A 23,036-nucleotide genomic window follows, 5' to 3' on the forward strand; every position below is an offset into this window, starting at 1 on the left:
CTATAAGTTTTAAAACCCCAAACACTGCAACAGTAGTCCATCACTGGCACCACCTGAGCGTCATATAAGCGTATATACGAATTATACATGAGTCCTCTTGCCGTCGAGAAATGCTTCGCTAAAATACCTGCTAGAGCCTTTGAGGCCCCTTTCGCTTATATTCTAGCCTTAGCCAATGATAAGAAGGTCCCCACCTCGAAATTCTGACCATATTTTTGCTTAAGGGACTTGAAAGTATAGGATACAAATTCTTGCCACAAGAACCCCACTAATATAACACTGCATTATAAGTTTAATTGGCTCACCTGATAAAGATAAATATGGCTTTATTATAGCTGACACCATTTATCTCTGGATAGTGATCCAAATATGGTTTAACTGTATCAATCAGATTCGGCATCATTTTATCCATTTCGTCAAAGATGAAGAGTGATCTTGGACATGCCGACACATTCCCTCTGATCCAATCCCGCAGCTGGTCCTAGAAAGAAAGTCAATCATAATGAACCTTTCACACAAATGCCACTCTAAAAGAGACGCAATCACATACAGATAGGCAGGGCTTTCCAACTCTTCTTAAACTCAGCTTGTTGCTGAAGGTATCTGAAAGGAGATAATGCTGCAAAAAACTGTTCATGACCTGTATTTACTTCCAGCGATTGATTTTTCGAATAGCTACGGCATGCCCTAAAAAGAGAGTTTTGGGGCTGAAATAGACGCATTTGTCATATGTTTGGTGACACCCTAGATATAATTTGATTTAAGACGTCCACAGGGGTAAAAAAAGTAATTGATAAATGAGACCTTATAAGCCTGCGGATTTGATTGAGAGCAATAGCTGCAGTGGTGACGAAATGTGAAGTTGACATCTGTGACCTTGAAAAAAGGTCAAGGTCAATACCAGTACGGCACATTATAATTATCATAAGCAGTACCTGCCATTAAAATTTCAGCAAGCTGCTCTTGACTACCGGGCCCTTTGAACCGTTCCTTACCAGAGCCTTTTTTGGTACACTATAGTGCAGCTACTTGTATCTGGCAAAACCTCTGTCTCCGCTGCCAGAATACGACACCGCAGCACCATCTATACTACGTAGCTCAAGTTGGTTGGTAGCAGACGCACAGCGGGCCACAATCAAGTAGACAGTGCACATGCTGTAGTTCCCGAGTTCACCGTTAGTAGACACGACGTTCGTTACGTTAGTTTTTCAGCTCACCGCGACGCGCCGTTGGCATCATGAACACTCTCCACGACGCTACGACGTGTTCTATTGCGCTTGCCCAGATAACGTTTTGGAGAGCGCCAAGCTCATGACGTCATGATCCATCTCCACGTCGCCACGACGCGTAAGTGTCGCAACAATCAAAAGCTGACAATGTAGCATGCATGGCAGGTCCCTGTACTTTGAGATACGACTGATGCATTGTAGCGAACCACCCCTGGTCTCTGTACAAATGTACAGTGTGAGCCTGATGGCAGTGGGCGGGGATAATCGACTTGATTGCAATGCATGAGATAATGTCGAGCACTTTGGTGTGTCTAAGATTGATGAATATCGCTATTGATGTAATAAAACGTGTAAACCTGTAGTTTAACCTGCTCTCTGAGTAAAAAAGTTGTCCAATTTTGAGAGTGAGACTTAATTAAAGGGCGAGTTCATTAGAGTTTTTATATCTGAAAGAGACAGTCTACTGGGCGGGGCCGGGGGTGGCCGGGGGTGTCTTGCAACAACTTCTCCAGGAAAGATGAATGATTTTGGTGGTGGGGGTTACATGTCTGACCTCTTAGTCTTAGGGTGGGATGTCGATACATATACTACAAGAGTGACAATCTCCCGTCATCACCCTGGCCCTGAAACTCTAGTGGATTACCTCCCCCACTCTTCTGCACCCTTGACTGACCCTGATAAAAAAAATTCGCGGGGAATTTGAATGACTTTGTTTGTCAATGGACAAGATAGACAACTTGAACAAGAAAGTCAAGGGAGCCTTTTCCAAATTTCGGAAAGGTTTCCAGTCCAAAATAACTGAACCAGAGGAGATGGCGAAATTTGTGGCATTCTGCCACAAACTGGATGGGGTTTAGGGCTGCCTAACAGCAAAATACCACCCTAGTGTTGGGCGAGCTGAGTCCAGGAGGCACCAGCTAGTAAAGGTAATATTCAAATTCAAATTATTTTACCAATCAATATTAGTACGCCGTGACGGCAAACAGAGCACTAAGAGCCTTATTTGAAACATTTGATTTATATATTGCGATATCACAATGACGTCACGGGTGCCAGGCTACCTGATGCCAAGCTGAAAATACCCTAAGGTTTCCGAATGGTCATTCGCAAAAACCAGAGGATATCTACGTCATTTCCATAATTTGTTTATCAAGAGAAGCAAAATAATCAATTAAGAACTGAAGAACATCGGACACAAAACTTTATAGGCATTGTTTTCGATCAGTAAACACGGTATCTCAACTTTCATTAGCCATGGACTGGCATAGCAAACTGACCATTACATAATCACCTACACCACCTGAAAGTTGCCATGGATAACATTATAGACGTCACTCGAATCTGCGCCAATCCATTCCGAGGCAGGAACTTGTCTGGGCTCCTAGCCTAACTCACACTATCGATCACCAATATCAAGGTCTGAGTACCAGACAAGCAGGCACACTTGGGCGCAAATATATATAAATTTAAAGTTCTGTGTGTGTGTGTGTGTGGGGGGGGGGACATTTTGCGGGTTTAGTTGCAGCTTAGTACGAGGGATGTAATCAGTTGATATTTTACATCCGACATTTCTAAGTAATAACAAGAGAAATCTTTTAGTAAATAATGTTTAAACCCCTTTCCTCCGTAGGCCTATATCATATAAAATAACGAAATGGTGATCATTAATGTGTGATCTCAAACAGTATGTTTTAATTGTTTCAGATTTATCCTATGGTCGTAAAGGAGATTGGTCTCATCCACAAGCAACTACTCAGGCTGATGAGGACCAATACTCCCCGGAGAAATATTCGGATTTCTCGGTAAGCTTCAAAGGGCTTTTGATTCTTATTTGAAATTGGCTGGCACTAAAAGAACCGGAACAGAAAGCAACTTTTTGGAAGTCATTGGAAGTAAGGCCTATGTTTCACCAAACGTGTAATGTGGTCGCCAGTGAAAATATGGAAAATAAAGGGAATGGCCTGGTGGAATGGACACTAATGAATGTGGAGTGGGAAACAGACGGCACCCACCCTGATTATTATTGGTTTGAATTATACCAATTATTCATTGCAATTATTATTCCAGTGATATGCCTGAAAGGGTCTTTGAGGAGCTGCGTGCCCAACACTTACAAGACAGCCGTCAAGATGACCAGGGCAACGACTACTATCACCATCACCTGCCTTGAGAAGGTGCTGGTCCTATTCAATTTCTGGGAGAAGGAAGATGGCACACTGGCACGAAAGGATCTGCTGAGGAAGGTGGATGGACAGGTAAAGCCTTATTGCATCCTAAATTCTCTCAGGAGATGTATTGCTTACCACCAGTACCGTATTGTGTCCGCGGCAACAAGTGGGGTGGCACCGGAGCACTAAGACCCCCCCCATGAGTAATGCAATTTGCTGGTTTTTATGTAAGAATTAGATGATTATAAGACACGACAGTGGTATACTAATTCGATCTGATGGGTCTAAATCATCTTTTTTTTCTTTCAGGAAAACAGTATGATAGTTGTTGTGGATGAGCGACATCCGATGACACTGACGATGTGCCACAACAGTAACTGGTTTTTTCTCTCCGTGAAATTTGAGGTTGTAAATACATTTGGTGTTGCCCAGTAAAATAAACTGTTTTCTTCAGTCTTTTCATTGGAGAAAGGCTTCCATACAATGAACGAGATAGAACTCGGAACTGCACGTGGCACATGTAACCTGATATGATTTGTCTCCATTCCAAAGTTGCTTCTACCATTCTTCATTTGCCAACCTCTGAGAATATGGAGGAGTGGAGAAAAAAAACACAACTTTGTCTTGGCACATGTAAGTAATTAGGCACATGCCTCCCCCAGAGTTGACCAACAAATTTGCTTGATCTCCTTGTTGCATCTAGGATGTAGCGCGAATTATGCTCCACCAGAGAACACCATTTGCCTTGGGTCTTCTTCTATGTCCTGGATGAGGCAATGCAAGTCACCTGCATATGAAGACCACTTGGCGTTGCAGTTGTGTCCCGAGTCAAGATTTAGAACAACACAAAAATTTAAGTTCAACATACGGTACATTTATAATTGAAATGAAATGGCCAGGGCCATTGTGCTCACCTCATGTGGAGGAAAGATGGATAAAGAGCATGGTATTGTGTCATGTAGTGTTAGGTTTGATGTAGGTCCAAGCAATTACAATTTCCCCATAATGGCCAATTTACAGTACATTCGACCTCTATGACCTTGAAAAGTAGGTCAAATCAAAGAAGACCCGGGTGACACATTGAATGGTTGTTAGAATTAGATGTACCTATGATATAAAATTGGTGCCAATCGGGCAAGTCATTACAAGGAATAATGGCATTTTGATGAATTTAGGATTTGGCCCCCTCCCTGGAGGCCAAACGGCAAATCAGATCGCACCAAACTTCGGTACCTGAGATCACCTGACCAAGGGGTACATGTGTACTTAATTTGTGATCAATAGTCATTGCAGTTAAGAAACGTGCCATAGTTACGGCCTGACGGCGAATTTACACCATTTGACCTCTGTGACCTTGACAAGAAGGTCAAATTAAAAACCTGTGTGACATATACTGTATGGTGGTTAGATGTACCCATGATATCAAATTGGTGGCAATCGGGCAAGAAGTTATGGAATAATCACATTTTTAAGGTTTTGGGATTTTGCCCCCTGGTGGTCAAGTGGTGAATCATATTGGACCAAACTTCGGTCCCTGAGATCACCTGACTAAGGGGTAAATGTGTACCAAATTTGGTATCAATAGTCATTGCAGTTTAGAAACGTGCCATCGTTACATCCTAATGGCCAATTTACACCATTTGACCTCTGTGACCTTGAAAAGGAGGTCAAATCAAAAACCCGGAGGATATATGATGCACCTTTGCTAGAAGTACCTACCATATTTTTTTCAAAATTTCCCGACTACTATTAAGGGAGATATTGCATATTTTCACTTTTAACGTTTGGCCCCCTGGTGGCCAAACCATGAAACGAATCGGACCGAAACTTGGTCTCCAACGTGTCATTACATAAGGGTACATGTGTACCAAGTTTCAACTCAATAGCACTAACAGTTACGAAACGTGCCCTGCTAACGGACGACGGACGACGACGACGACGGACGACGGACGCCACGGTATGGGATAAGCTCACCTCTGCTAAGGTGAGCTAAAAAGGATAAATTAGTAAAACAGTCGGCATGTAGCCATTTGGACGGAGATTCTCATTATAAATGAGTAAAAAAACCTTCATTTTGCACTTTTATGATTATCATAATTTTACAGTAGTTAGGGGCCGTCTCCAAATTGATTTCGTTTCAAACGCGTTTGAAACGTATCTAAGATCGTTTGAAATTCGTTTGAAATGTGAACAATAAAAACGCACCCAAACGATCTTGAAACGTTTGTAAAACGACTGTCAAACGCTGGCCCTACCGTTTATTTCCCGTTTGAAAGCAAACGCAATTTCGTTTTACCCTAAACGAACTTCGTTTGAAGAGCGTTTGAAATTCGTTTGAAGAACGTTTAGAAAAGCGTTTCGTTTTCGTTTCGTCAAAAACGGCATTGCGCCATTTGTCAGCAAACGCGTTCCAAACGCTTTTCGTTTTCTTTCAAATAGTTTCCGTGAAAAAGAAATATTCCTGCCGTTTGTGTTCAAACGAATTCCAAACGGCTGGAGTTATCGTCAAAAATCATGAAAATGGCGACCTGTGCAAAATGAACGGTGATTTTTTTCTGCTTCGATTCTAAAATATGTGGACAATAGTGCTCTTGGATGCCCATTCAGTGACCACACTACGTTTGCTTTTCAAGGGTTAAACACTATTTCTTTGTTAGAAAAATGCAAAAAGATTCGGTGGGGTGCTTTTACTGACGTATTCATTTTGGTCGGGACAAATGACTGTGCTGCCAGCGGGCCCGGATTCTCGACGAAGGAAATTTGTGATCGCATTTATGTAAGTTTTCCAGCTAGCAGTCATCATGGTAGTGTTAGGCCTGCATTGATGTGGAAGGAACATGGAGCTAGTAAAGTTTGGCCATAAGTTTTATATGACGTAAAGTCCTTTTTAAATCAAATGATGAAGAAGCAATCATTGAACTTATGCAAAATATTGTAAACATTGGAAGACATATGGATAGACAACTTCAAGCATAAAATTGCTTGATTAAGTTGCTTGTTTCGAAGAAGAGGTTGATAGGGTTTTGAAATAGCGTTTTATGGTCTCTGTAATATTGCTTTCATGAAATAGTATGTCATGTTACAAGTGCTGCACCAAATTCTTGTGTGACAGTTTCGACTATTCCTCCGAGGAACATGGATGACAAAGCGTGGTTGAAGGCAAAGCAGATCAACAAGGCTATCAAGGCATTGAAGATGACGTATGCAGTAGAGGTATTTTGTTTCAAAAGAACCCACGGACCACTTCATGAACACCACATAAACATCCTTCAACTTGTCTGAAGTTTTCTGTGGTGTTTCAGAGGTGTTTTGAAGGGTGTTTTCTGAGGTGCTTTAGGGATTATTTTTAGTAGATTTCTAATACACGGCAATCCCCACAATGACGTCATCGATATTCCAATGAATATTGATGTTACGGCTTTTTTTCATCGCCCTGAACTCTATAACCTAATCATCTTTTGCAGACGTATTTGAGTTTTGCTGATTATAGGCCCCAGATTCTGATCATTTCGGTGCTTTTGAAGCACTTTTTGGCTCCGATTTTTAACATCACCGGCCGGCGAGGCCGGGATTTTGTCAATCACGCATACATTAGCATGCATTAAGCTCCGCCCCCGTTATGTTATCGTCATCCTCATGGCCGATCCTGCGAGCTGTCGAGTATGTTGAGCGAAGAAAACGGAGAACTGTGTGACGGTTAAAAGTAGGAATCAGAACTAAGAGCCGTAAATGCTTATCGTTGAACTATCATGCCCATCTGACTGTTTGAATGATTAATGAGCGTGTTATTTTGAGAAAGGAGCGAGCGAATATGTCCGGAAATAGATCATTCGCGAAACGGTATAGCGAATAGACAGGGAGATCACTACACTACTTCCTTTTGCAATGTTGGGCAGATTCGTAAAATCGCCATACCCACGTGTGAATGGCTGTGGATCAACTTGTCACCCCCTGGTGATGGACACAAATTTGCTGAAAGCAAATTTCACAGTTCTAGTTCAATACTTACTAATGCAGTGAAGACACGATGCTTTTTCTACCTTCCCAAAAGCAAAATAATGTCACAACCTGCCCTACGCATTTCCAACAAAACAATACAACCCAGCTATAATAAACATACTAACCAACACAAAATCGACAATATTTTCAGATTTATTACGATTCACCACTGATCAATTCACAATTAAAACCCTCAAATCTTACAATATATAAAGACTCTTCACCATTACAAAAAGATTTTAGGTCTACAATTCAAATAACAACCATCATAATCACCACAAACACATAAAAACACCCAAGTCTAGTCTTCACTTGTACCAAAACTGCTGACAATTTCCAGAACCGTGTCCAGCTGCCCTGCACACCTGGCAGAACGAATATGGATAACGAACAACCACATCTTCAACTTTAGATGTACGAGCCCCTGGTAGCTTGAGAGCAATCTTCACAATCTGCGTCAACACCTTACTTCCTTCCAAAGTTGAGTGTAATCCATCATTGCGACTCACCAAATCAGCTTTTGCTGGCCTTTCATCCTGGCTGCTATCTTTCTGCCCACTGCCTCTAAAGAAAACACGCTGAAATCATAACACACACTTATTAATTATATACCATGCACATAACATTACAGCTACGAATACTAATATGAACCGGCTCTATTACACTTCCAAAACTTATGTTCATCATAAATCAAACACTAAGCCTAATCTCCGCTAGTAATAGTAATAACATCCTAACCAAAATCCACTTACACAAACATTGCATATCTTCACTGCATATGTCATATGTAGGCTGATATATTTTTTTGATTCCTCTGAGAGTCTTTTCATCTGTGAAAGGAATGAAGACTCCATCAGTCGAACCGAGTTGAAATTTCAACAGAACAGAAAAAGACACTAGTGATAGCCAATAGGCCGTCAAGCCTAAGAAGTTTTCAGACTTGGCAGCTCCTGTACAAATGTAAAATGATGATTAAATTGGTTTCACATGTACCAAATCCAAACTTTTCTTGTATCTTTTTTTGATGAAATGTAGTGTACTTTTTTTCCCTTTAAGTAACACTGACAGAGGCCCATGCGTGCCTATCAATCAAGGGGCGGGTTGACAAGACTGAGAATAGTGTTGTACCGGTATTGATTATAATTATACTTTTATGCCAATATCGATGATTTGACGCAGACTTTGTGTCAAAATATTGAAAATAAGGATAACATACTGACATAGTGAACCAAAATATCAAAGTGTAAATGGGTGTGCGCATGCTACAATCCAGCCTTTCGTTCCAGTTAATACATTTTTTAATGTATTTAAAAAAAGAGCATTCAGAATTATGAAATATCAATGCACTACCAGAAGCCTACAGAAGCCTTAAGACATCACGAAGCTGACCAGATAAATGTGCAAATTCATTTCATTATTCTAAATATAATTGTTAAATTGAAGCAGCTTGTTTAGAAAGTGGCAGCTCAGTTTCCCTTTAAATGACACTGACAGAGGAACGTGCGTGCCTATCAATCAAGGGGTGGGCTGACTAGACTGACGTATTGATTATAATTCTATTTTATATGCCAATATCGATGATTTGACGCAGACTTTGTGCCAAAATATTAAAAATAAAGAACAAATACCGGTATTAATAATATTTTCAATCTGTCTAAAAATTAGCATTCAGAGTTATGAAATATCCATGCACTACCAGAAGCCTACAGAAGCCTTAAGACCTCACGAAGCTGACCAGATAAATGTACACATTCATTTCATTACACATTCTAAATATAACTGCTAAATTGAAGCAGCTTCATTATAGAAGGTTGCAGCGCAGTTCCCTTTAAGTGACAGAGGCCCATGCACGTGCATATCAATCATGGGGCGGGCTGACAAGCCCGGGTATAGTGTTGTATTGATTATAATTCTATTTTATATGCCAATATCGTTGATTTGACGTAGACTTTGTGTCAAAATATTCAAAATAAGGATCACATAGTGAACCAAAATAACAAAGAGTAAATGTTGTGTGCTGCAATCCAGCCTTCCGTTTGAGTTAATACATTTTTTTTCAAATATCAATTTCAAAAGAATGAGCATTCAGAAAATGAAATCTTCATGCACTACCAGAAGCCTACAGAAGCCATAAGACCTCACGAAGCTGACCAGATAAATGTGCACGTTAATTTCATTATTCTAAACATAGCCTTCTCTTGATTTGATAATGAAAACATGAAAACAGCTTGAATTTCCGGTAGGCATCTTCATTGGTGGCAGAAGGAAGTGTGAACACAATTTATGAAACCAATTCTAAAATACCTTGGTACCGTAAAGTCAACTTTTAAATGGAAAATGCATAAGCCTCGTTCTGAGAGTGGAGTGTTTTGGACACGCAACCAAGATGCTCTACCAAAGTTCCCTCGGGTTGCACTAAAATGTGGAACCATGCACACAGCTCACTTCAGAAGTTTGAGGCTCTCAAAACACTGCTTCAAACACAAATCAGCCAAGGAAGCATCAACCACCCTAAGTTTTTTAATGAGCACTACACATATTTGCTGAGAAAAACGCTCCAAATAGCCCATTTGCGCGGATTTTAGCGTCACTTGAGCGAGCCGATCCGGACTTCCTATACGCGCTGCCGTAACATAATGTAAACAACGGCGCTACCGGCGCTCCGGGCAGGCGATGGATGGAATTTGCCAAATTCGCACATATTCAAGTTATTTCGTGGCCTATCTTTTTAAGTTTGAGGTATTTTAGAATAGAAATTGAACCCTCGGCTTCGGACCTTGGTTGAGTTACCAAGACACTCTCGGGTGGAGCTAAAATTTTGTCCAAACCCTCGCCTGTCGGCTCGGGTTTGGACTGTATTTTAGCTCCACCCGAGAGTGTCTTGGTAACTCAACCAAGGTCCTCCGCCTCGGGTTCAATTCCTTAAATATAAATACAGTACGGTAGATGGTTGGTATATCAAAGCTCGAAGAGAGCATTTTAGTATAGCAATTAGCATTACATTATAAAATCAAACCTACCTTTTTCTGCACCTGGTAGGCCTATGTCATTGACATCACCGGGATCCATCATGCTGAACACAAACCTGAAATAATTGGTGGTGGAGATGGGGTTTAAATACATGTACGATCGTTTAAATCTTAATTGCATTGGAGAATACCGGGGAGAATACAGTCACCCAAAAAATAATCTGGGGGTATCGGTATCACCCAGTATCACAACGCCCTCAAAAAATTTCTCTTGTTGTTGTCAGTTGGATTAAAATTTATAACATTTATACGCATGCAGTGTTCTCCACACCATTAAAAATTAGGGCGGCCCGCCCCTATTAAAATTGCCGACGGAAAAATCCGCCCCTATCAAAACTAACCCGCCCCTCTTAATTTCCCGACCGCCCCTTTCAAAATTCCTGTTCTTCATCTAATGAACTAGTCGTCCTAAAACATTATTTTAGCACCCGAACATTCCTGATCGGAGATTTTGTAATTCATGACGTGTTCCATAATTCCGAAGATCGTAAATGTCGGGCCGCACCAGCCTACGTCGGTCGCAGCAATAAACGGAACAGCCCCGCATTAGTCACCGTTTACTGTTTACGCCACCGGCCGGCCGGCCACGTGCGAGCACGAGCAGAGAGGATATTACGTCTTAAGAAAACACTCCCGATGGCTCAATTGATCAAAAGCCCCGACAGTAAACAATTTGCAATCTGTTGGTGGTGGCTCCAATTAACACTTAATGAGATAGCACTGAGCGTGGGTGGGAGATCCAGTGTTCTCGCCAGGATTTCAATCAAAAGGGGCGCAGCTGGCCGGAGGCCAGCTCCCAGATGCGCCGCAAGCGCATTTTTGGCGGGGAGTCCGGGGCCCTCCCCCGGAAAAATTTTGAAACCTAGATGCTCTGAGGTGCAATTTCAGGCCTAATTCTGATGATATAAAATGACATTGCAGCGTTAGTAATAGTATCGTAGGCAAAACATTTTGCTTCACGGCAATTTGCGGCGTCACGTCGATCGGCGGGAGGGACGCATGGCGGGGTATCCACGTAAATACTAGTATTCAAACCGTTACATACGCAGGGCTGTTTACTTGTACGTTTCAACCGTATTTTGTACGTTTTCCGATGTTTGTGCACCGCTGTACGGTCGGGTACGCTGTATTATACGGAGAGATAAAAAGTCAGGTTGTGTTTGTACGGGCACTCAACATAAAATAACCACCTGAAGACAGTTTATACGATAAAAAAGTGAAGTTGTACGAATAACAAGAGGCCCAAGGGCCTGGCGCTCAGCTGAGTTAATATCATTAATATCTTCCCGGTGTTTAGTTCATTATGCATGAAAATGGCATGCTCCATGGTATTTGATATCCTTTTGCCTTCACTACGGTACCAATGTTTTTGGTTGACATAATTATGCCACTGTTCATTCCTCAATCCTGACCATAATTCGGGTGAAATCATCGTATGAAAATATTTACCGAAACATGAAGTTTATGCCATGAATGAGGATACTCATTGTCATAGCCTCGTTTACAAGTACGAAGTATTTTCCCGCGAATATTCAAAACTGCTTGGCTCCTTGCCAGTTAAATAACATGTGACTATACACAAAATAGAAAACTTTGATGGAAATTGTAAATCATTTTTTTATCTATCAGGGGAAACAAGCTGATGATGATCAAATAAATCATTCATGAGAAATTGTTTTGTTGCTGAAGCTTGCATGACGAAGTTAATGCTTAACCTTTTCTTGTGCTCTACTGCGCCACCGTAGTTTTCTATTTAGACCAGCGATGACGTCATTTCTGGTGATTCCCTACGTTGTCCAATGAGCGCTTTTTAAAATGTGCCATTTGGTATTGTACAGTATGCAATGTATTTTTTCAGCGCTGCCAGTTGCCGAACAGAATGCCGTAGCTCCCTCAATTTCCAATCAATTTTTATGGGAGTGACATTATTGTATTGCTTAGAATGTCTACTTTTTACTCATGAAAGAATCGTAGAACTAAAACTTAATAGGCGAACAGAATCATGCCGATTCACTGCACATACTGTGGGAATTCTCCACTTCAAAATACATCGGCGATGTCATCGCGAACAGAGCATGCACTTCCGATATTGTTTTCACAGAAATGTGGCCAAATTTTCAAGAACTAATTTCTGAAAGTAGTCCCTAAAGACCTTATGACTACAACTGAAACGAACTAGTGATAATATCGCCTACCAGACTCCTTTTTAAGCAGAAAAATGGGTACTTGAGTGTCATTGAGCTCCAAGATTATTGCACATGGCGTAAACAACATGCCGCCATTTTGTCTCCGCTTCGGTATTTCGTACGCCGCTTATAATGCACCTTCTCAATTAAAACCAACATAATAAGGCCTTACATCGTTGATTGAATAGGAACACCACACAAAACACAATAAAGTGGGGGTACAATCGATTACAAAGCTGAAGTGAACAGTGATTTATTCCTGGAGCTACTGCTTTTGTTGTGTAGCTGCCATGTTTTGAGAACTGGCAAATAGGAGACTTCATTGATGGCTGACGTCATCGGGCGGGAATTTGAATCGGCAGAAATAATTAAAAGGCAGGTAGCGCCCTCCCCTGTTAAAATTTTGAACTTTTTCTCAATAAAATAGATTTTCAAGAATTTTATCTTAATATTAGAGCATATTTCGACTAATTCTGCTGCTCCTAGGCTGATATAGGCCAGTTTCCTTCATGCACTCTCGCTCGCAGGAAGTAGGTCGAATGGCGACAAATTTTGTTTTGAAAGTAGAGTTTGACCAGAAGTACCCAGAAATGCAAAATTGAAGTCTCTAGGTCTTACGGTTACAAAATGTGCACCATGGGTTTAACGGATGGACGGATGGATGGATGGATGGATGGATAGATGGATGGATGGACAGACGGACGCCACTGAACAACTTATTTGACAAGCTCGGCTGACTTAGTCAGCTGAGCTAAAAAATTCACTGGTTCCAAAAAAGTCTTTGATCCCCCTTGCCCTCCCCGCTTGCTCCCCGGACCCCGACATCGTCAAAGCACATGGTATTTTGTAACCAGATATCGGCGCCAAATATAGATGCGCAGTAGCCAACTGCGCATCCCGCGGATGCGTAGTAACCAACTGCGCAAGCCCTGTGCTACTTCATGATGACATGATGATGATCGACGATTCTATACATGTACATGTTAACTTTATTAAAAATTTGTAGAGGCCTGCGTAGATCGTAGGCCGAAAATTTCCAGTGACTCGCCGGCCAAGTTGTCATCCTTAGCCGCCTTGCCGGATTTTTCACCGGCCAAGCCCAATAAAATTCACATATCTTCTCGTTTGATCCCGTTGTACCCTGTATATCAATTGAAAGAGACTGCTGATTTTACGCCGACAGCTATTATCATCCACCTGCGGCACACCTGCAAGCACTCTTTTGACATAATTAAAAACGACCGCCCCCGCTCTGCCGCTAGCCGATCATACAGGTGCGCTTTTGTCCACTCCCTTGACCTCGTTGCCAAGGCTACGGGTGATTGTTATTGGCCGACCGTCGTCTGCCGGAACACGTAGATAGTAATGGTAGTAGGCCATACTGTACCGGGTAATTGAGATGGCTGGCAGTCGGGTTGCGGTGGGATAATGATCGTTGAGTGACGGCGGAATGTTTATATGCGATATTTACGGCTGTGTTTGTGTAACTATTGGCTTGGATTTAAGCATGGCGGAGGTGAATTTAAAGAGGGCATCTGCAAATTTAACAGGGCGGGCTAATTTTAGACGGGGCGGATTTTCACTGCTCAAATTTAAACGGAGCGCCTGACTGATCATATGCTTGAAAAGAAAAGTACCGGTATGCGCTAGCTACAGCAGATAGCACTGGAATTTTCTGGGTTGGGGTACTGGACTGGACAGCTTCCCGCCAAATATTGTTAATGTTGCGGGCGGTGCGGAGTTAGTCGGTTGCGCGATGTAGATTTCAATTAAACTGATGGAGAATATGGTGACTGATTATATATACCTTTCTAAAGGTCGGTACATGGAAAAAAATTATGGAATTATGGTTAGAAAACATTGCCAACGTCCATGTTCGTCGTGATTATGCGGCCGATATCGGAGATTTGCCGTAAATGTTGAATGTTTTGTAGGCGAAGAGGAGTCGAATTCTGCATACCAGGTGCTGGGAAATCGCATCTAAGCATGTTTAAATTCAAAATTGTTCTGGGGGAGAGCCCCCCAGACCCCCCCTTCGCACTCGCGCCGACGCGCTCGTTCTCGCGGCCTACGGCCGCTCAGGCATGATTTCGAGGTATATATTACATCCGCCCCTATTAAACCAGATACGGTGGAGAACACTGGCATGTAGTTACTCTACCAAACGCTACTTCAGTCTGTTAACGTCATAAAGTAGGCCTAGGTCATTTGGTTGGTAATAAAGAGTTGGTAAGTTCGAAACTTTAATAGTCATATACCAAGGCAATATGGCCACCTCGCTGACGATGTTTATTATATTTTTTTTGCAGCGTGGTATTGGCAGGACTCATTCAAATGGGAGAGCCAAGAGTACCAATATAGGGAATGGCTAGTATAGCCTACATGTGCAGTTACACAACAGCAAGTCTTGGAGGCAGGAATGATTCTGCCTATACATACATGTCATGTCTGGGCCGACCGCAAGATCGATGTGCGCGAATCGGTACTAATTTAATTCTAGTCATAGATCTAGGCCTACTTGATACAAGCCTAACTACTTGAAATGAGAATTTAGGATTGATATTCAACACATGCGATCGGCCCTGATGTCGCAGGACTGTGAAAAGATAGGCCTATAAAAGCGCATTTATAGGCCGAGTACTAAAAACAGTGATACGGTAGCAATTAGAAGCAAATTTCTCTAGATGCAACTGTTGAATCTCAATTAGACTTACCGATAAAGATCGAAAATAACAAATTAAATGGGCGAAATACACATCCGTCTTTCAAGATAATCAATGAAAGAATGAAATAAAAGCATCGCATGCGCATTTCGTGCACATTTCGTTTCAAACGAAGTACGTTTCAAGTTCGTTTGATAGTGCGTTTTCCGTTCGTTTGAAACGAAATACGTTTCCAGTTCATTTGAAACGAAGTGCGTTCGACAATCGTTTCGTTTGAAACACAGTGCATTTGACAAGCGTCTGACGTGCGTTTGAGATCCGTTTAGTGCGATCGTTTGGAAATCGTTCGGCAAGCGTTCTGATCGGACATGTTCGTTTGGGAGCGTTTGGAAATTTTCGTCTGGGGTGTGCGGCTGATAAACGGCAGATAAATGGATGATTTTCGTTTGAATTTCGTTTTAGAATAAACGCTTTTTGCCCGTTTGAAACGAAATCAATTTGGAGACGGCCCCTTAGTTGGGGTAGTGTATTGGATGTCAAGTAGGGATGAATGAGATGAGTGCCTTTAGCGATCAGGTGTAAAACCCAAGATCAAGGGATTAATTCGAATCGGTACTCCCCAAAAATAACCCTACCAGTGTCAAGATTTAAGCCCTACTTTATATCCAACAGACTGCCCGTTTATAACATTAATTCTTCATTCATCACTTAAAAAATTAAAGATGCAATACAAACATTTTCATTACAAAATTAAAATCAACCATGTTACAATATCACTGGGTGATCTTGCAGTATTCTAGCAGACAGCATAATTGATAGGTGCTGCCACCTGTACTAAGGTTGTTAAACTATGTATCACATGTTTTGGTGATTCCCTCCAAGATGGCTGAATATTAATAAATCTATTTTGTTGACGTCCTCTTTGAGTCCATTATACAAGCTTGAAACATGGTGACAGCCGTAAAACTAGTCATCAATTGAAAGAGGAAGGATCCCGGTTTGTCTTACAATAGATAAAGAACTATAAAACGCATTTAGAAGTGTAAAATCAAGGGTGAAGTGACCAAGAAAAATGGCACCACCAGAACCAGACCCGACTGCTGCTCCTCCTGCGCATGGTGCAGTGCATGCAGTGCCTGCGACAATGGCACTCATGATGCCTGTACAACCGCCTGCTGCTCTTGATCTGACTGATCAGGAATCTTCTGTGGAGACTTGGAAGCTCTGCAAACAAATGTGGGAGAACTTTGCAATAGTTGCTGAGCTCGATAGGCGATCAGACAAGTACCAGATAGCAACTTTTAAAAATACTATTGGTGCTCAAGGACTCAAAATATTTAATGTATTTACTTTTGATGCTACCAAAGACGAGTCTGCTGATAGTCTAGACTGTATCATTGGGAAATTTGACAATTACATTATCGGTTCTGTCAATGAAATTTATGAACGAATCAAATTCAATTCTCGCAACCAGCAACAGGGAGAAAAGGTAGAAGCATACTTCACTGTGCTAAAGGACTTGGCCAAGTCATGCAATTTCTGTGCCTGCCTGTCAGATACGCTTATCCGCGATAGGGTGGTCCTTGGAATTCTCGATAATTCCACACGCAAGAAACTGCTTCAGGAACGTAAACTTACACTCGAAAAGACAATCGATATTTGTAAAACTGCTGAACTTAGCTCATCCCAACTGAAAGTGATTGGTTCAGGTGCCAAACTTCACCAAGGCCATTCAACATAAATTACTTGTTTATCATCACCGCCCGCCCCGACATTTAGGTCCCGTGCCGATTATTTTGATATTCGATATATCAAATATCAAGGTACCGTCCGCTCCAAGTTGTGCCCTCAACTTCCAACTCTGATTCAAACAACCTACCGCCCTAATTTTACCTGACCCGGTGGCCTGTTGATAATTGATATCCATTTCCCCGTTCTGGCCATCACACATGTGGTATTAGTTACGACTAAACAAATCCAGAGACGCAGCATGCAGCCAGCCGATGCTGAAAAAATGTCTCAATACCTCAGTACAGGTGACACCAGTCTCGCTCAACGGCAATGAATTATTTTCATTCAAAGTGAATTGTCAGCACACAAAAGAATTATTGACTCAGTGAGACTACACTCGGGGAGATTTTGGAACCAATACTTTCTCAACCTCATACCTGCGTGGGCAAATGCGTATAGGCCTACCAGTTATTTTTATATTGCCGATCAGCCTGGAATCGAGATGAATAAACGCATGTGTTTTTATTTCTTGCTCAACGCATGAATGTTTGACCAAAGCTTACACACTATGTGGTGTATGAGGAGAATGTTTTCAATGGGCGAGACTTGGGGCCATGCTGCTTGCTGTCACTTTGCATGCTTGTGTCAGATATACATGGATTTGTACGGTACATAAATGTAAAATGTCAGGGGAATAAATCATCAGCAGATCATGGTGACCAGGATATAAAAAAGAAACAGCTGTTGATGTCCATACAAGTTTTGTAATTAAACTTTAATTTGTATTCTCCTGTCCTTATTTTATCTATCCATTTTGGAATTTGATCACTGTATACATTTTTAGGCCTCCCTGACACATCTGTACTGATTATAACTTGACATGGCTTATACATACATTTGTAATATGTCAGTCCAAAAATTATCAAATATCGAATATCAAAGCCCCTCCCAATGGAATACATTGCCAAGTTCATGACCGAAAAATATCAAATACCAAATATCAAAGGCCCTCCCCATCAAAACATTGGCGCCAAACAAAATATCAAATATCAATATCAAAGGGCCTCCCCTCCAAATATCGTGAGGTGGAGTGATGATAAACAAGTAATTTATTTTGAATGGCCTAAGAAGAAACATGATTCTAGACCGAAACGTATTAATATCAAGAAAACGACAGAAGAAAGTTTGAATACTCCTCATAGTAGTGCTACTATGGGTGATATCAACTGTCGTTATTGTTCATATCGCCATGCCAGGGATAGACGTCAATGCCCAGCCTGGGGTAAAGACTGCTCCAAGTGTGGGGGGCGTAATCATTTCGCAAAACGCTGTAAAACCGAACGTACCAATGTACATGCAATTGCCGATGATTCCGCTGAATCTGATAGTGAAATCAAGTATCTTAGTTGTGTGCAAGCAATAAATAAACTAGACTCTGAAAAGTCAAATGCTGAAACTGAGATATTTGCTGAAATGAAAGTGAATTGCCGTCGTGTGAAATTTCAGATAGACTGCAGTGCTGCAGTCAACGTGTTGCCACGCAAATATCTCGAAAAATCATGTGAACTCTCAAAATGCTCAAAGATTCTGCAAATGTGGAACGGTACGAAGATTGTGCCAGTAGACAAGTGTCGCCTACATGTGGTAAACGTGAAAACTAACAAGAAGTATTCAGTCGAGTTCATTGTTGTCGATCATGACCTCATGCCTCTTCTAGGTGTGAGCGCGAGTCAGAAAATGAATCTCATAACAATCAATGATGACAATTTCAAACGTATCAATGCTTGTACTGCATTGAATGATCCGATTGTGCAGGAATACCTCGATATATTTGACAATTCCCGAGTTGGAAAATTTGAGGGACTTGTTCACCTTGAAGTGGATAAAAGTGTCAAACCGGTAGTCAGTCCGCCGCGTAAGACTGCAGTTGCTCTCAAACCTAGATTTGAAGATGAACTTGAACGTTTGGAACAACAAGGTATCCTTGCCTCTGTAGATGAACCTACAGAATGGGTAAATCAGTTCGTCATAACCGAGAAACCATCAGGCAAATTACGTATTTGCTTGGATCCTGCTCATTTGAATAAAGAGCTCAGACGTGAACACTATCAGTTACCCGTGATCGACGATGTATTACCAGAACTTTCGAAAGCTAAGGTTTTTAGGAAATTAGACTTGGCTAGCGGCTATTGGCATTGTGAATTAGATAGGGAGAGTAGCCTTCTCACCACTTTTCAGACTTCGAAAGGCCGGAAAAGATGGTGCCGCCTTCCATTTGGGATTTCTGTAAGTTCCGAAATATTCCAGAAAAAGCTAGCCGAAGCATTAGATGGTCTGCCCGGAGTACTCTATATCGCTGATGATGCATTCACCTATGGAGTTGGAGATACGTACGATGAAGCTGTGAAAGATCACGATGTAAAGCTGAGAAAACTGTTCGAACGTTGCCGTGACCGAGGTATTGTGTTAAACTTGGATAAGACGGAACTCCGCAAACCGCAGATCGTGTTCACTGGTCATGTGTTGACGAGTGAAGGATTGAAAGCTGATCCGAAAAAGATCGAGGCCGTAAAGTCGTTGAAACGTCCAGGAGATCGCGCCGGGATACACCGGTTCATTGGATTCATTCAAAATCTCGCGAGATTCATGCCAAAGCTATCCAATCTACTTGAACCACTGCGAAAATTGATGAACTCTGACTCTGATCAATTTAAATGGACCAAAGTCCATGAGGATGCGTTTGAAGAGGCTAAAAAGTTGGCTACCGAAAGTCCTATTTTGGCCTACTATGATCCAAAACTTGAACTGACTATCCAATGTGACGCAAGTGAAAAAGGGCTAGGAAGCACCTTGCTCCAGCAAGGTAAACCCCTGTGTTATGCTAGTCGTGCATTGACGGACACTGAGACGAGATATGCACAAATCGAAAAGGAGATGCTCGCGATTGTTTTCTCCTTAGAAAGGTTCCATCAGTTCACATATGGTCGTCATACCCGTATTTTGAGTGACCACAAGCCACTTGAAACTTGAAATGATAATAAAGAAACCGCTTGCATGTGCTCCGAAACGACTGCAAAGAATGATCAGGAAAACGCAGCAGTATGACATTGAGATACAGTACCTCAAAGGTGAGGAGATGCATGTCGCAGATATGCTGTCCCGGTCATATATGCCGAACACTGATAAACCAACTGAATACGATAGGGTGAACCTAACGAAAGTGCTTCCAATCAGTGATGAAAAACTGTCTCAATTGAGACAAGTAACGGATGCCGACGAAGAACTTCAGACTTTGAAAAATGTTGTGCTGAAAGGTTGGCCGAACCGACCTGAGATGGTTCCTATGTCAATTCATCAGTATTTCCCGTTCAGGGATGAGATCACTGTTGAGGACCAATTGATGTTTCGAGGTCCCAGTGTGATTGTGCCAAAAGTGTTGAGAGAGACTATGAAGAAACTTTTGCATTCGTCGCATATGGGTGCAGAAGGATGTCTTCGCAGGGCAAGGGAGTGTATCTATTGGCCTGGTTTATGCAAGGAACTGAAAACACTAGTCTCTGGTTGTGAAGTGTGTCGTGAATTTGAAAGAGCCCAACAGAAAGAGACACTCAAAAGTCATGATATTCCCTTGCGACCTTGGGAAACTGTCAGAACTGATCTGTTTGAATTGGCAAACAAAACCTATCTGATCACAGTGGACTACCTGAGCAACTTTTGGGAAGTCGATAGATTGAAGGACTCTACATCAGAAGGAACGATTCTGAGACTCAAAAGCCAATTCGCTCGATATGGCATTCCTGAGAAACTTGTCTCAGACAATGGCCCGCAATATGACTCTGAAAAATTTTGCAAATTTGCCAAGGATTGGGACTTTAAACATGAACTAATCAGTCCGCGCCACAGTCAAAGCAATGGCAAAATCGAAGCAGCTGTCAAATCTGCAAAGAATCTCATCCATAAAGCTATCAAAGCCGGAACTGATCCATATCTCGCTATATTGGATCAGAGGAACACTCCAACTCAAGGTCTCCAAAACAGCCCAGTGCAACGTCTTCATGGTCGTCGCACACGTACCCTGTTACCAGTCAAACGCCAACTACTTGCTCCCAAAACTGTCAATTAGGAACAAACTCGAGCTGACCTAAAATCCAGTCAAGAAAGACAACAGAAGTACTACAACAGACATGCCAAAGATATGAAACCCCTAGAAATCGGTGATACTGTCCGTATCCAGCCTACAGAAAAGGGAGACAAGTCGTGGAAAAGGGCTACCGTGACGTCCAAATTGAGAGATCGATCGTACGAAGTCGACACAGGAAATCGTAAATTTCGCCGGAATCGTGTACATCTTCGAAAAACGATGGAAGAAATGGAAACGATGGATAATTCGGAAAGTAATGTTACGCCACCAGAAAGCACTCCGCCAGTGCAGAACAATTCTGTGAACGATACCACGAAACCTGTTGAACCTGGCGCCGAGCCAGAACCTAGCTACTGCACAAGATCAGGACGCGCAGTGGTAAAACCCGCAAAATACGATGATTATGTACCATAGGAGTGATGTGCTAGCAACCTCTCCTCCACTGCTTTCAATCGTCGCTAATAGTCCCGCGAATCTGAGTTGTGCAAAATGTCCGCCAAAAATTGTGTAGTTTACAGTATACATGTAGAGTGAAGTACTAGTAACCTCTCCTCTATATCTCAGTATCTAAATCCGCTCAATTCGCTATATTGTGGTAAATTCACCAAAGACTGGAATTTTCGCATAAATAGTATGAAACGGCCAGGGGCCATTGTGCTCACCGTATAGATATTTGGTGCTTTGTAATTCATCCAGATTAAGAAACATTGTACATGTATAGTATATAGGTCAAACCAAAGTTGGTATGACATGTGATGTATCGTTGCTTGGAGTAAGTACCATAAGAATATCATCAAAAACAAGTCAATAATAAACGAGATATTGCACTTTTTACCTATTTTAGTTTTGGCCTCCTGGTGGCCGAGTTGAGTACCAGATCAGATCGAAATTCGGTGTCCGAGGTTACATGACGTAGGGAGTCATGTGTATCAAATTTCAAGTTCAAAGCTTTAGTGGTTAAGAAACGTGCCATAGTTACAATCAAACGACAAATTTACGCCATTTGACCTCTGTGACCTTGAAAAGCAGGTCAGATCAAAAACTCATATGATATGTGATGTATCCTTGCTAGGAGAACCTACCATAAAAATGTTATTGAAAACGAATCACTAAAAATAAGCAAGATATTGCACTTCTTACTTTTTCCATTATGGCCCCCTGGTGGCCGAATAAAGAATCAGATCGAGCCAAAATTTGGCATCAGAGGTTATCTGATGTAGGGGGTTATATGCACCAAGTTTCAAGTTCATAGCTTTACTGGTTAAGAAACGTGCCATAGTTTACACTCTAACGGCCAATTTACGCCATATGACCTCTGTGACCTTGAAAAGTAGGTCAAATTGAAAACCCGTAAGATATGTGATGTATTCTTCCTAAGGGTACCTACCATAAAAATTTTATCGAAAACAAGTCACTTATAAGCGAGATATCACACTTTTTAGATTTCCACTTTTGGCCCCCTGGTGGCAAAGTTGAGAATCAGATCAAACTGAAATTCAGCACCAGAGGCTATGTGATATAGGGGGTTATATGTACCAAGTTTCAAGTTCATAGCTTTAGTGGTTAAGAAACGTGCCATAGTTTACACTCTAACGGCCAATTTACGCCATATGACCTCTGTGACCTTGAAAAGTAGGTCAAATTGAAAACCCGTAAGATATGTGATGTATTCTTCCTAAGGGTACCTACCATAAAAATTTTATCGAAAACAAGTCACTTATAAGCGAGATATCACACTTTTTAGATATCCACATTTGGCCCCCTGGTGGCAAAGTTGAGAATCAGATCAAACTGAAATTCAGCACCAGAGGCTATGTGATATAGGGGGTTATATGTACCAAGTTTCAAGTTCATAGCTTTAGTGGTTAAGAAACGTGCCATAGTTTACAC

The 23,036-nt window shown here is 41.7% G+C and overlaps 1 protein-coding gene across 1 annotated transcript in view; it reads right to left on the reverse strand.

The window, feature by feature from the left end:
- The window catches only part of LOC135493214 (torsin-1A-like), a 120,558-nt gene that overhangs the window by 35,907 nt on the left and 61,615 nt on the right, over positions 1-23,036 (reverse strand). The window contains exon 4 of the mRNA XM_064780313.1: positions 306-481. Coding sequence (XP_064636383.1) covers positions 306-481 — 176 coding nt within the window. The remainder of the gene's footprint in view (positions 1-305; positions 482-23,036) is intronic.

The sequence above is a fragment of the Lineus longissimus genome, chromosome 9 (genome assembly GCF_910592395.1).
Source record: "Lineus longissimus chromosome 9, tnLinLong1.2, whole genome shotgun sequence".
NCBI classification, from domain to species: domain Eukaryota; kingdom Metazoa; phylum Nemertea; class Pilidiophora; order Heteronemertea; family Lineidae; genus Lineus; species Lineus longissimus.